The following is a 15,450-nucleotide window of genomic DNA, read 5'->3' on the forward strand; positions in this document are numbered from 1 at the left end:
AAGACATGCTTAAAAAAAAAAAAACTGATTTTGATTCTACAGGCATCTTCCATCTGCGTGTACCGGAGTCATCAGCAGTCGGGTCAGCTGTTGGCCGAATCAAAGCTCATGATCTGGACATAGGAAAAAATGCAGAGGTGGAATACAACATCGTCCCTGGAGATGGAGGAGCCATGTTTGACATCACCACCAACGAGCACAATCAGGAGGGAATCATCATGCTCAAAAAGGTAAAGCCTTATTTACAGTACAGTCAATTCTAACAACAAAATACAGGTTAAAGTCTCTGCGGGTGATTTGTATTATTATATGGACTGGCGGTCGCATTCAAATATTTTTTTCATCCTTTACACTTGTCGCTGACACAATCTTAAAGGCCCACTGAAGAGCCTTGGAACGCGCAGCATTATTCAGTGTGTTGATGTAATTTCCACTGAAACAGGAAGACAGGGCGGGACGTATCGAACAGCTCCTCCCCTTTTTTGAAATAGCCAATAGCGTTCCTTTTATATCACAGCTCGGCCAGAGCCATTGAGCTCGGTAAAGCTTTAGTTTCCTTCTAATCTCCTCCATAACGCTATAAAATATAGCATTCTGTGCAGAATTCAAATGAGTCCGATACGTTTTGTGGTCTGTGCCGACTGGCGCATAATCCGCTCTGTGCTATCGTGTCTCTGGAGCAGAGCAGACTGTGTGCGTGCCGTGGTGGTTCGCATGACACTAATGTGAAACCAGACTTCATTCTCCTCAATGGAAAGCATATTTACACTATCTTAATCGTTCCCTAGCTTGAGCATCTATTTATAATGTAGGGGGCGGGACACTTTCGATTCTAGAGAGCATTTGATTGGTCAGAAAATCTGATGAGAAGCTGAAGTGCAGAGTGATGTCATCAAACCCGCTGATCCATCTTGGCGGAAGTGAGAGACTAAGTTTTGATTGCTTATATCTTCTAAATGTGAATTTTGTTTTGGAGCACACTACCTTATAGATAATCTTAAGGCTAACATATCCATATAAAAGCTAAAAAACTTCAATTTTGATTTCATGGAGACTTTAAAATATGAAAATGCATCAAAAAACTATTGGATAACAATTTACAATAAGGTTTCAATTGTTAACATTAGTTAACTACATTAGTTAATAATAACTAACAATGAAAAATACTTCTAAAGTATTTCTTAATCTTATTTTAATCTTAATCTTATCCTATTTTAACATTTACTTACATTATTAAAATTAAAACAAAAATCAAATTTGTTAATATTATTTAATGGACCAGAGCTATCATGAAATACCAGGTTTAATGATGATAAAAAAAAAAAAAAGTTGTATTTTTATTTTATTAAATAATATATGAATTCTGTAGCAAACGTACTGCTCATTGTTAGTTTATTTTAGTTCATGCATTACCTTATTGTAAAGCATTACTAACTATGGATTGTTACATTTCAAAAACGTTGCTGGTAACACTTTACAATAAATTGCCATTAGTTAATGTTTGTAAATGCATTAACTAAAATGAACTAACAATGAGAAGTACATTTGTTACAGTATTTATTAATCTTTGTTAATTTTGGTTAATAAAAATACAGTTCATTGTTAGTTCATGTCAGCTCAGGTCCATTAACTAATGTTAGCAGATAAAACTTTTGATTTTAAAAATGTTTTAGTACATGTTGAAATTACTATTAACCAAGACTATTAAATGCTTCAAAATTATTTTTTGTTAGTTCATGTTAAATAATGTAGTTAATAATATTAATAAATGGAAGCTCATTGTAACTTCTTACCACTTCTTATAACCAAAACAGAGTGAAATAATTATAAACTATTTTAGTATTTATTGTGTGAAAATGATTTATATCAATTATTACACTAATTACGATTGACCTTCAGTTAATGAAGTTGTATCAAAAGTTAGTGGACTTGGTTACCAAGACGACAAAACTGCCACTCTAAGAGTGCTTGAGATAAAATACGAGGTGTATTTTGTGTGAAGAAAACAGAAAAAAATCAAGGTAACAATTATATCTTGTGAAATTTCCAATCATGCTGTAATTTTGTCAAATTGTGTAAAAAATGTTAACCTATTAATTAAGCCAGTTATCAGTTTTCAAGGTTCTACATGCTGCCATAAACTCAAACTACATAACAGAAACACACACAAGCTTTACTTTTAAATACAGAAACCTGAGATATGTCATTGTGTGCAAGTTAATATACATGTAAAATGACCTCCCTCTAGGTCCGAGTCTATCCGAGTTGCCGTAGTCCTTCAAATGTTGTGTCATGACTCAACCATACACTGAAAATGACCCATCAGCCCATCATTCATACAACCGCAACCGCATTATCAAAACATCACTCAAACATCAGTGTTAAGAGCACTTTGGGGTAATTGTGTCTGACATTAAGAACTCCCCCAAAGGTAAACTAGAACATTCAGCTCTGCTAGAGAGTACGCAAGGTGACTTTCTTTGATTTGAATTGAGCTCAGTACTTAAATACTGGCAGCGTGACAGGACTTATTAATGCGGCACACATCTCTTTATATTATCTCTATTGTCTCCGCCTAGTGGAATGAGGACAGCCTTGTCAATAAAAACAGCTGCAGTTTATACGGGACAGTGTGTGCTGGTATAATATTACTGAAACCGCACTGCGCTGATCTCTGTAAGTGTTAGTGGAGATATATGAGGGTGGGGAGCACTAACTGTGTCCATATGCTTCCCTCTAAATGCACACAGCATGCATGACAATAACACAGCCAGGAATCCACACATCTTTTTCACAATACATTCTGGATATCATCGATCACGTACACACTGCTTTGGGAGTGACAGCAGTGTTTATGTGCAGGATTGAATCACAGTGGTTGACTAAGTGCAATGTTTTACCTGGTTTTGAAGCTGTGAAGAAGAACCTTTAGTCTATATTTAGGGACATTTTAAAATAACTGTTTTCTATTTTTAATATGTTTCAAAATGTAATTCATTCCTGTGATGGAAAATCGCATCATTACCCCAGTCTTTAGTGTCACATGATCCTTCAGAAATCATTCTAATATGCTGATTTGCTACTCAAGAAACATTTATTATTAATATCAGTGCTGAAAATGGTTGTGCTGCTTAAAGGGTTAGTTCACCCCAAAATGAAAATGATCCCATAATTTACTCGCCCTCAAGCCATCCTAAGTGTATATGACTTTCTTCTTTCAGCCAAATACAATCGGAGGTATATTAAATATTCTGGCTCTTCCAAGCTTTATAATGGGAGTGGATGGTTCCTGAGATTTCAAACGAATAGGGCTGGGCAACAAACTCAAGCTCCTCTTCTCTTATATCGAAATCCTCTGACATTTCTCTTTAAAAATTCTTGTTTTAGACTTCTAATTCTTGACTGTCATGTGTCGGGTCAGAGGTCGCTCTTCCGCCAGAACTAGACTCGCGTACGACCATTGCCGGAAGCCAGTGACTATAGTTTATAAAGTTTTAAATATAGATATTTTTCTTACAAAAATGCATCGCTTCGCTTCAGAAGGCCTTTATTAACCCCCTGGAGCTGTATGAATTACTTTCATGATGGATGAATGCACTTTTTTGGGCTTCAAAATCTCAGGAACCATTTACTCCCATTATAAATCTTGGAAGAGCCAGGATATTTTTTAATATAATTCCGATTGTTGTTTGGCTGAAAGAAGAAAGTCATAAACACCTAGGATGGCTTGAGGGTGAGTAAATTATGGGATAATTTTCATTTTTTGGTGAACTAAACCTTTAATATTATTCTTGTGGAAACCATGATACCTTTTTTCAGGATTCAAAAGAACAGCATTTATTTGAAGTACTTATCTTTTGTAACATTTATAAGTGTTTTTACTGTTATTTTAAATCAAATTAATGGGTCCTTACTGAATAAATGTATTAATATTAAAAAAAAAAAAAAAAAAATCACTGACCCCAATTTTTTGAATAGTATTCATTAAGTAAGTGTAAAAAAAACGGAACAATAAAATATTAACAATAATAAATTATTCTCTGGAAGACTATAATACCTTTTGGCTCTGCGACACTATTAAAATATTGCTGTTTATTTGAGCATCTCAATCTGCTACCTGTCTATATATATATATATATATATATATATATATATATACACAAATTTTTTATTTTTTTTGCTCTCATGCGATAGAGGTAGGGGAAAGAGTACATTGACTTTTTTCATATTAACCTACTGTCAGGCTCTGTCAAAATCTTTCATTAACCCATCAGTTTTGGTGCAATATTGCATCAAGGAATCTAATAATTGTATGTAAACAACAAAACACCACAGCAATATAAAACAGCATCATGATTTCATTTTAGCTGCCTGCCATCTTTTCCAGGAAACAGAGATGACTAGGTTACCTCCAGGAATAGAGCATTGCACCATTTCCAAGGGTACTCATAAAATCTGACACATACACACTCAGTTGCAAACACTTCTCTTATTAAATCGCTGAAGCTATAAATGCTTTTGTTGTGATTTGAAATTCTCTTTGTCAACACATCACATAAAGAATCACACGGGATATGGAGGCAGAGCTAAGAAAGTATGTCATAAAACAATAGGCAAGCATCAAGTAATGCCATTAAAACAGCTGGAACATTAGTGTCAGGTCTATATTGATCTATCGCCTGTTTTTGCCTGTAAACATCTCTCTGAGTTGCACACAAGATACGTCATAGTCACTGATTCAAAGTCAAATGGAACTTTGCACACTTGATGAATCAAAATGAAGACTGGAATAAAATGTCATTACATTATGGGTAATATGACTGTTTATACTGTGCAATGGTAAAATTATCAAGTGAAAGAGATTTAGCTATACAGTCCTTTTCATCATAATGCTCAACAGCAGCTGTAGAGATGAAGGTCTTGCCTTACAATTTAAAAAGCCCATCACCTGTTTGCTTACTCTAAAATGTGCACATGCCAATTAGCTGGACCAGACTGAAATAGTTTCTAAGCGATGTGATACATATTTGAAGATGCTTATTTTATTTGCAATGATTAATCTTATCTTTTGGTTTGCAAGTTACAAGTTAAAAAAAAAAAAAAAAGTAAAAGTGTGTGTGTGTGTGTGTGTGTGTATATATATATATATATATATATATATATATATAATTACATTGATAACGTTTATGTTAGATGTGCTTAATCGATTTTACAGCACTTACAATTCTAATATAATATAAAATAATATAAAATAATCAGTGTTGGGTAAGTTACTTCAAAATAGTAATTAATTACTAATTACTAATTGCATCATCAATGTTGTATTTAAAATACTTTTCTAATTACTCTGTCTGAAAAGTAATTTAATTACTCAATAAGTAATTCAACTAATTACTTCTTAAAATCCCTATAAACTTTGTCCGGATAGACAATAGAAAGGAAACTACATGGAATAGTTTAGCCTTTTATAGCTTTTTGAAACATTTTAGCTTTATTAAAACATACTATAAGACTTAAAATTTTTTTAGTAACATGTCACGATGCTAAAAATCTAGTAGTCGCTACCGATACCACCAAAAGTGCACAATACTCGATACCAAAGTCGATACTATGGTAAAAATATATAAAGATACAAATAAAACAATGCTATATTTTTTTTTCAGATAGGTCTAGTAGTAAGTAAAAATACCACATAAATTGAATAATCAAATATAAAATAACTCTGCATAGTCATAACTGTATAAATCAAATATAGATTAATCCTTATTAAAGCTTTTCTTTTGTTGTTTGATTATCATTTATAATACAGACAGCCAATAGTAGCATGTTTTAAAGGCTGCTGTCACTAAGACCTAATGGACGGAGACAATATGATGTTACACATTCACATAACCAACGCGAATATACGCCAAGACGGGCATTTTGACATAACTGTGTGTGTATTTGAACGTTTATGTGTAATAAACTGCGAAAATCTGACACTCGCAAGAGGCGGCTATGTGTGTGCGCTTTGGTTGAGAGCGCACTGACTGAAGACCGTCTCTCAGAGCGCGCGCGCAGCTTTTCTCCCTAGGACATAGCTTACGTTTTACCGTAATGTTCTTGCCTACCTGTGTCAAAAAAGTGAAGTAATTGGAATATTTCCATTCTGCAAAACAGCCACTCGCTTTCCGCCTACATCTTCAGACAGTGACTACACAGCCAACTGGTGCGCTCAACAGCATTGACTTTTACCTTTAGATGACAAATTTAGATTTTAAAATCAATATTGATTTAAACAGAACTGTTGAACTAATTTACAGTATGTAACGTAAGTACATTATAAGTAACTGTAATTAAATTACCTAAAAATGATCAGTAATCCCTTTACTTTTTCAGTGGATAAGTAATTTAATTACAGTAACGTGTTACACCCAACACTGAATATAATATAATAATATAATACTGGACATTCAATGCTGTAAATATACTTTGAGAAACACAAACGAAATGGTAAATTACTTTTGGTCTTGTTTGTGCACTTTCCACAGCAACCGTTTCCACATCAAAACATCTGCATCTCTGTTACCATAGAAATATAGATTATTGAGCAGCAGTCTCACAGCACTAAAGGCTAAATCTATAAAATATCAGCATGCTTTTTGTTCTTCTCCTTTTCTTTTCCAGTGCACAACCTTTTTTTCCCCCACTGAGGCTTAAAGAGATGGCATTATGATTTTTCTTCCCTCCACTTGTCTGTCAGTCCACTAACAGGTTTCAGTGCTTTGTCTGTATTCTTGGGGGTTCAAGACACCAATTACAGGTGTGGACAATGTCAGAGAAATTAGTGCAGTTATTTTCTCTCTGTCTTTCAGTCTGTGCGTGTCTGTACAGCTGAGAGAGAGCGAGAGATTTATTGTGGGCATGTATTGTCTCTGTTTACCCCTCAGTTTGACTGTGTGTCGTGCCAACACTGAGACAGAATGATGCATTCTCCTCAATAGGAGGTCCAGGCAGCAATCCTGCCAGTGTGGAGAGGCTGTCTCTTTCTCCACAGTGAAAGAATTGAAGCATGTGCCCTACAAGCCACAGCTTACATGAGGTGAAGAGGTTTCTGTTTTTTTTTCCTGAGAAGTGTTTTTGTGCAAATGTGTGCTGTTTATGCGCTTGATAGCAATGAGGCATGGTGACCCCTCTGTGATTTGGAACAGTGGGCAGAACAGGATTAACAGTACAGGAACAAACTAGCATTTCAAACACACTCACACACAATGGGAATGTTCAAGATGCTATAATTCTACTTAATGTTTTGAAAGAAAACTAAGCGATATTGCACAGTGTACAAATTTATTTTCAAATAACCAAATTTTGTCCTACAAAAACTACTTTGAACTTTATGTCATAATGATGACTTTTTATATCATAATGATGTTTTTTTTTTTTTTTTCTCATGTGGCCGAAGTAGGCTTACAGCTATTTTAGGATTGGAAACAGTTCCTATGTCAATATTATAAGGAAAATTATTGCATATCATGGACACGGTAACACTTTAGTATGGGGAATAATTCTCTCTTTTAACTAGTTGTTTATTAGCTTGCATATTGGCTGTTTATTAGTACTTATAAAGCACATTAATGCCTTAAGCTCGGGATACACTGCACGATTTTAGCAATCCTATAAGATCATTACTTTATCACACTGTACGACATGGATCTATTAAACTTGGGTACGACATGCATTTAGACTGTACGATGATGTACCTGTTGACTCGTAGGCTACGATGCAAGTTTCTATAGAAGAATAAAATGTCATCAGCGAGCGCTAGTGGTAAACAAAAAGACTATGTTGAAAAAAGACTATGTTCATCACTCTCCCCATCTATTGTACATTTCCTGCAGGTACTGAGACTCGAACCCGTGACCTTCAGGATACAAGTCAGACTCTCTAACCCAGGGGTGTCCAAAGTCAGTCCTGGAGGGCCACTGTCCTGTAGAGTTTGGTTCCAACTTGCCTCAACACACCTGCCTAGAAGTTTCTAGTATGTCTAGTAAGAGCTTGATTAGCTGGTTTAGGTGTGTTTAATTGGGGTTGAAGCAAAACTCTGCAGAACAGTGGCACTCCAGGAGCAGGATTGGACACCCCTGCTCAAACCATTAGGCCACAACTGCCTCATTTAAGCATTTTACTATATGAAAAATACAACAGAGACTTTCATGATCAGTTTTGATGATACTAATGAGTCAATGAATCAGTATTCAAATTCAGCAACTACTTCTGTTCAGATAAAGGCGCTATTTTGCTTGTAAAATGCAAAAGTAAGCTGAAGACTATAGCGGGGCTTTGGCTGAATGGTGCTCTATGCTGGCCGACTGAATGAAATGTATGTGTGTGTCTGTGTGTTGAGAGGATCATCAAGGCTTAAGGATTCTGAGTGATTACCTGCTCTACTGTCAGCTTGAACATGGGCGGCACAGGAGATCATGAAAATGTTTAGACAACCTCTCGGCTAAAGTAGCGATTAAAGCAAACAATAGGCCCTGCCGATCCCCGCTACAATCGTGCGTAACATCCCTATTTACAATTCCTCAAATAAACACTCAGCAACACAATAATGAGCATACACACACTTATACAGACACACACAGCGATTCACATATTTCCTTATCTTCGGTTCTACTCAAAGGATGCTCTTGTCAGATTAAAATGCTTTGTGAATTGTAATGCATTTGTGTGTCTGTTAGCGAGTGTGCATGAAATGAGTGTTTTGTGAAAGTGGCAATTGAAATACTAAATGTGGGGAACTGGCTTTGATGCTACAGACCCCACACATTTTATATTTAGGGGAGACTGGGGCTCGTTGTCACAGTTTTTAGTGAAAAATTCTCAGCAAAGGTTTCTTTTTGCAGAGTTGTCACAACGAGAATCTTCTATTAAATAACATATATTGTGGTTTAATATTACAAACTAAATTTAATTTTTCATAAAAAATTATGAAGTGTAAGATGTTTTTTACATACAACATCATATGAAATATATATATATATATATAATAGATCAAATCAAATTCGGTTCTGTTCTTTTGAACTTTCTATTCAGATTTTTTTTTTTTTAATGTCTCACAGTTTAACAAAAATATTAAGCAGCAAATTAGAATTATTTTAGAAGGATCGTGTGACAATGAAGACTGGAAATGATGCTGAAAACTGAGCTTTTGACATCACAGGAAAAAAAAAAAACCAATAAAACAAAAAAATAGTTATTTAAAATTGTAATTATATTTCATAATAATACTGTTTTTATTGTAATTTTGATCAAAATGGTGAGCAAGAGTTCTTTTCAAAAGTCTCACCGACCCCAGTCTTTTGAACTTTTAATGTACACACAAAAAGATACATACATTTATACATAACCAAACAAAGTCAGGAATAATCATGTTGGGAACCTTACATTTCACACCAGTCAGCATTCTGTGTGACGGTGTGAAGCAACAACAGCCCCGAATTCCCAGTAAGTGGGTCAGCTCGTGATTAGTCATCAAAAACAAATGATGCTCATTTCTCCCATTAGTAAACAAAAGCAATTATTCTTTTAAGTTGTGAGAGAAGTCTGATCCCACAGGATCTCACTGTCTCCCACTCCCTCAGAGTTGGCAACACAACACTGAATACAGGCCTCCTAATTATCACATAGTTCACTTAAACAAAGAAACAATGACAAATTATTGAAGATAATCGGAGCTGCAGAGAGGCTAACAAAACATGACAAGAAAAGGTGTGAGGCAGATGGACATCCCATAGCAGAATTTCAACACAACAATCAATGTTGCTCTTCATTTGCCACATGGAAATGAGACTTCTGAAAGTCTGAAATGCCTTCAGTCTAATGACTCATTCCTGCAGTGTCCTACTCTGTCAGAGTTTCTCATCCCCCATTAAGTATGTCATTAATGTGCTGTTTGATCTATAAATCAGCTGAGAGTGTTCAAACTGCCACACTCACTGGGATTTTAATGACTCACCACTTCCATGATAAAAAAGTAATGACATATTCACCTGATTTGAGATCATTTGGGAAGGAGGAAAGTCTTGAATGTGAAAATCACATTGGATGGCCTTGTTTATTCCACATTTTCTCCATGTGTTTTGTTTGGGAACAGAACTGTAGGATTCTAACAGGAGTAAGCAGTGCCACCTATGTGTGACTCCTGGTTAATATACTGGTAAAATAAATAAAAAGGGCAATGTTCAGAAGGGAATAGCTTACTTCTTGTGGAATACTATAAATCTACATATACTGGATATTAATTATTAAATAGTATGTGAAACAGAATGGATTATGCAACAAAAAATTAGTATGCAATGTTGTCACTTGACCTCAATATGTTTGTCACATGACCTTGTCACATTCTGGCTAGCTATGGTAAATATCTTGTTTCTCCGTTAGGAAATTGTACAGTATGTGAGTATAAATTTTGAGGGCACTTGAAAGTGTGAAATTGGTGTTTTTCACTATGTGATGCACGAAGTTCTAACATAGTGTGATTAGTCACATGATATTCATGGCTAACATGAAAAAATATTTCTGGAGCTGTGTACCCCATGAAGCAAATATGGCAATGTTCAAGATGCATAGTCCTGGGAATACAAGCGCTAGCAAGCAACTGTCATTGAGATGAATGGGAATCCTGATGGATAACTTTCACCAGGTATTATACACTTTAGCAAGTGTATCTTGGTTATTTTCAGTATATTCAGTTGTTATCTTGGTTATTTTACATGTTTATTATAATATTTTAGTTAAATGTCTTATCATTTGGCAGTCTTATGTTAAAATCATGGCTGATATCACTTCCTGTTCATTTTTCACACTGGAAATGGAGGCTGCGTTCGAAATCACATACTCTCTTGAGTAGGTACTTATCTTGAATAAGTACTTTGCGACCACTAAAAAAGTGTGCTCTATATATGAATGTGTGTGGTATAAATGTAATACGGACGTACTACATTCGCCATGTTGTCATTATCATGTGACCTAGCGTAATTTATCACTTCAATGCCATTCATAACACAAATCCTCTACCGTGAGCTCATAGGATAGTAAATTGTCCATCGTATGCACACTTCAGAATCTTGCCGGAAGTAGTAGGACCCCCGGGTACTTTTTGCCTTCTCTTTTTTTCTTTTGTCACATTCTTTTTTTACCGCCTACTATATAGTAGGGAAGTATGTGATTTCAGACGCAGACGGAATTGTATTGTGGAATAGCATTCCATGCATATGGAAAGTAGGTCATTCATGTGTAATATTAGCATACAGTGCACAGTATACGTTGTATATTCTGCAGAAATAGTATGCTATTTCAAACAGCCAAGAGGAACAAAATTGTATTTGGAAACAGAAATGGCTTGTTTACCTTCACGCAAACCTGTGAATGCGAAATGTTATGACATGACAGACAAGTGCAGTGACAAAGATCTGATGATGTATACTTGATAATATCCGATAATACATATCAAGGACTCCACAGGTGTGTGTGTGTGTGTGTGTGTGTGTGTGTGTGTGTGTGTGTGTGTGTGTGTGTACGTACAAGTAGGAATGTCAGCATGCATGCCATGTGGTAAGGAAAAGGGATATAAAAAACTTTAGCTGAGAGCAGCAGTCTGAGGGTAACGAGATGTTAGCGTTGTGTTTGTGTCACTGCTATGAACTGAGGTTATTAGAGGGGATATTTTATACCACCAAATGTCAAGAATCTAGAAACCAAAGGTGTGTTATGACACTACTTGTGTGCCTGCGGATATATGCATCAAACCAAGTGTGCAATATACATTTGTTGTAGTGTTGTCAAAAGTACCGACTTCGGTACCAAGTACACACGGGAGCGTTTGAAAGCAGGCCTCTATCAACAGATCCGTCTATCAGCAGATATATTAGGGATCTGCTGATAGATGCCTGCTTTCAAATGCTCCCGTGTGTATCTGTGCAAGCGCTCGGTGAAGAGCGTCAAAGATGTCTATTTACAACATGTTTTTGAAGCGTTGATCATTGTAGCCAATCACACATATATCTGTTGAGCGCATGAACACAATGGCCAATCAGAGGTGTTTAAAGGATTAGTTCACACCCTCACGCCATCCTAGGTGTTTATGACGTTCTTCTTTCAGACAGTCGAAGTTATATTAATGATGACCCTGATGCTCCTAAGCTTTACAATAGCAGTGCACGGAATCCACCTGTTTGAAACTCAAAAAAGTGCATCCATCCATCATAAACGTACTTTACCTTACTATGGTGAGATAACCCCATGTAAACAAAGACATCAAACATCCCAGTTACAACATGAATTATCGACACAGAAAACTCATTTTAGCAGTAGAGGGCTCTGCATGCTTTGCTGGTTCTAAATAGAGGGCTGTATGCACCTCCAAACCCTGCTGTGGTTGGAATAGGCCTTACCGTCTATTTCCAGACAGTTCTGCTCAATGCAGAGCACACACTGCTGTGTTTACCTCCAGTGATCGTTCAGTATCAAAACAATGTCAAGTTTGATGTATTGGCCAATACTTGTGGAACAGTGTTGTGAGATACAGTTTATGAGTTTGGTTGTGTGGTTGCATGCTAGTTTGAGATTCTGCTACTGATTCGGTGAAATGCATTATGGTAACGTAAGGTTCTCAATTAGTGGGTTATGAACCGAAAATGGGACACAGGTCCATTTGATTGAATTACGGACCACAGGGAGAAAACATAAGGGGGAAAAAAATCATGCTTTGGTAAATCATAATTATGACGTAATTTATGAGGAAAAAAGTAATGAGATAATTATGAGAGATAAAGTCAAAACCCTGGACTGAGTCATAATCATAAGATAAAAAGACAAAACTATGAGATACTAATTCATAATTATGAGATAAAAAGTCAAAAGTATGGCAAAAAGTCAAATTTTGTCATCATTATGTCTTTTTCTCATGATTTCAACTTTTTATCTCATAATTATGACTTCGTATGTGATAATTTCAACTCTTTATCTCATATTTTTAATTCAATTTAATATAAAGCACTTTTTTTCCCAAAAATGGGCTTCCATACTGGTCATACTATGTTTAATGTGAATAATATAATGCAACCATATAATCATAAGTAGTTGGGCTTATCAATGTTTAACACATTGCTTCAATGTTGTGCCAGTGTTTTTGACATTCTCAATCAGATTAAATAATGTTAGGGTAAACATTTGTATGTAACTCAGTAGACACTTAAATTATTAATTTAACAGGTAATATTAATGTATTTACTTTAGTATGCTAAACAATTTTGGTGCTGTGTTGGGTCGCCACTTCATGTCCGATGTAAAATCTGGGTCCTGACGCAAAACCACTTAAGAACCACTGGGACTCATGGCTAAATGTCTACTCAAGGGAACCATGCTGATATTCACCAAATACTTTTATCTTCCAACCTGCAATCTTTGTACTTCCAGCTAAGAGGCTTACAGGAATATTAAGGTTATTTTCAATGTAATGTCTAGGCTTTGGATTTGTGGCAATTTGGATTTGTTGGATATGCTGATTTCCAGACAATAACTTTGACTTGTCCCTCAGTTTTTAATAATGCACGAGAAACCTGTTTTACAGCAATTCACTTATAATGGAAGCCACTGTTTAAGTGTTGTGTTTATAGTTTTAAAATGTTGAAAAGCTATAGGCTTCCATTCTGGGTCTGTTATTGTAAATATGTAGGCATTATGTTCTTCTACTCAAACTACTATAGTTAAAGACTATGGTTAGTGCCAAGAGTAGCAATTACACTGCTGTTGCATCAAAAAGTGCATTCTGGATGAGAAGCATCAGTATATGGACATTGGCTTGAAAATATCCCAAACTATTCCTTTAATTTAATTCATATCCAAAGTAATTTACTATATTTGTCTTAGTTTTCAAATCATTTCCATCTGTTTCTTTCAGAAGGATGCTGCCTTTTCCTATTGTACCTCGCTGACACACATTTTGTTGCTGCTTGCCAGAGTAATTCATAATATAAAGCAAATTAAGTCAGCAAAAGATTCATAACAGTATAATTTTAGAACTGCACAACTGCAGTTTCAGGTACTCTGTAAAGTTGTTCACTAGCCGAGTGAATTTTTTTGGGAGCTGTGACTTTGTGTCAATACAAATTATCCACTGTGCAGTTTCACTAATAAAATACAATAAGCTAACTTGCAAGATGATCCTCTAATGCACTCATTAATGCTGATTAAATTAGCTCTTATCCACCCAGATCAGCAGGAGATGCAGACAGGTTCTTTACCTCGGAAAGACATCCTGGCCATGGCTTGCATTGCCAGTAATTAAGCACATTCTGACAAATTAGAATATATAATCGGGTCCTTTTAAATTAGTATTAATTAGTATGCACAAGGTGCAAATATAAGTAGGCCAGAATTTTAAAATAGAATGCGAAATGTTAAATTTTAAAATAGCAGTTTTTCTGTTTTTACTGTATATTTGATCAAATAAATGCTGCCTTGGTAAACATAAGAGACTTCATAAATAAAAATCTTACTGAGCCCAAACTGTGTGTATATACAGGGTAGTATATGGAAAATAGTTTGTAATAATACTCTAAAAATGACATTACTTCCTAGATAATAATGTTATTAGAACCTAGATTTTGTTTGATAAAGGATATAAACTGATTACTCATTAAAACATACAAAATGACTACAAACATTTTGATTAGAAAAAACAAAATGAAGAAACACCTGCAATATTTATTTTAATAACTTTGTTAATGTTATAAGTTAGTGCAGCACCAGGAACATGGTAAAAATTGTAATATCCTCTCGAGCCAAAAAATGTAAATTATTTAAAATTTGCATTTAAAGTATGTTCACTTAAATGTGATATTGTGATAATATTTTTTTCCAGTATATTTAGACATAGTAGGAATGACAGGTGGCAGGCATTGCTGCAATAAGTCTGTACTGCCACTTGTGGGACATCCACAGGAAGTGAATCTATGCATCCATTTTAATTCCTGTCTTGAAAAGAGGATGAGAAAAGTTGTGTTAGTGTAATGCTGTTCCCAACACAAACAAATCCAGCTCTTATTAAAAATGCATCATCCTGCTTCCACGTCCTACAGAGGAAAGTGTACGAGCGAGCATCTGATGGGCCCGTGCTGAAAAAAAAACAGCCTTTTCATGAAAACTTGGAGCTATTTCACAGGCCAAGGCTAACAGGCGCACTGTAACAACAACAACAAGAGCACTTTTTCCGGGTGCTTCACATTGTAATCTTATTTAGATGAAGGCAAACTGCATTACACTACGAAAAGCTGTGAGCGAGTTCTGCATACTAATAAGAGGGTGTATTGATATCGTGCAGAGACGCCCTGAGGATTAAAGGGCTGACTTTAATAATAGCTATTGATTTCACAAAAATCTTCTTAAGTAAGAATAGAATAATGCAGT

The 15,450-nt window shown here is 35.4% G+C and overlaps 1 protein-coding gene across 1 annotated transcript in view; it reads left to right on the forward strand.

Annotated features, from left to right (window-relative positions):
• LOC127523513 (cadherin-12) overlaps nucleotides 1–15,450 on the forward strand; it is a 153,229-nt gene that overhangs the window by 101,561 nt on the left and 36,218 nt on the right. Inside the window, 1 exon segment of the mRNA XM_051914282.1 lies at nucleotides 43–230. Within this exon segment, the coding sequence (XP_051770242.1) occupies nucleotides 43–230 (188 nt within the window).

Source organism: Ctenopharyngodon idella, chromosome 12, assembly GCF_019924925.1.
Source record: "Ctenopharyngodon idella isolate HZGC_01 chromosome 12, HZGC01, whole genome shotgun sequence".
Classification (NCBI taxonomy): Eukaryota; Metazoa; Chordata; class Actinopteri; order Cypriniformes; family Xenocyprididae; genus Ctenopharyngodon; species Ctenopharyngodon idella.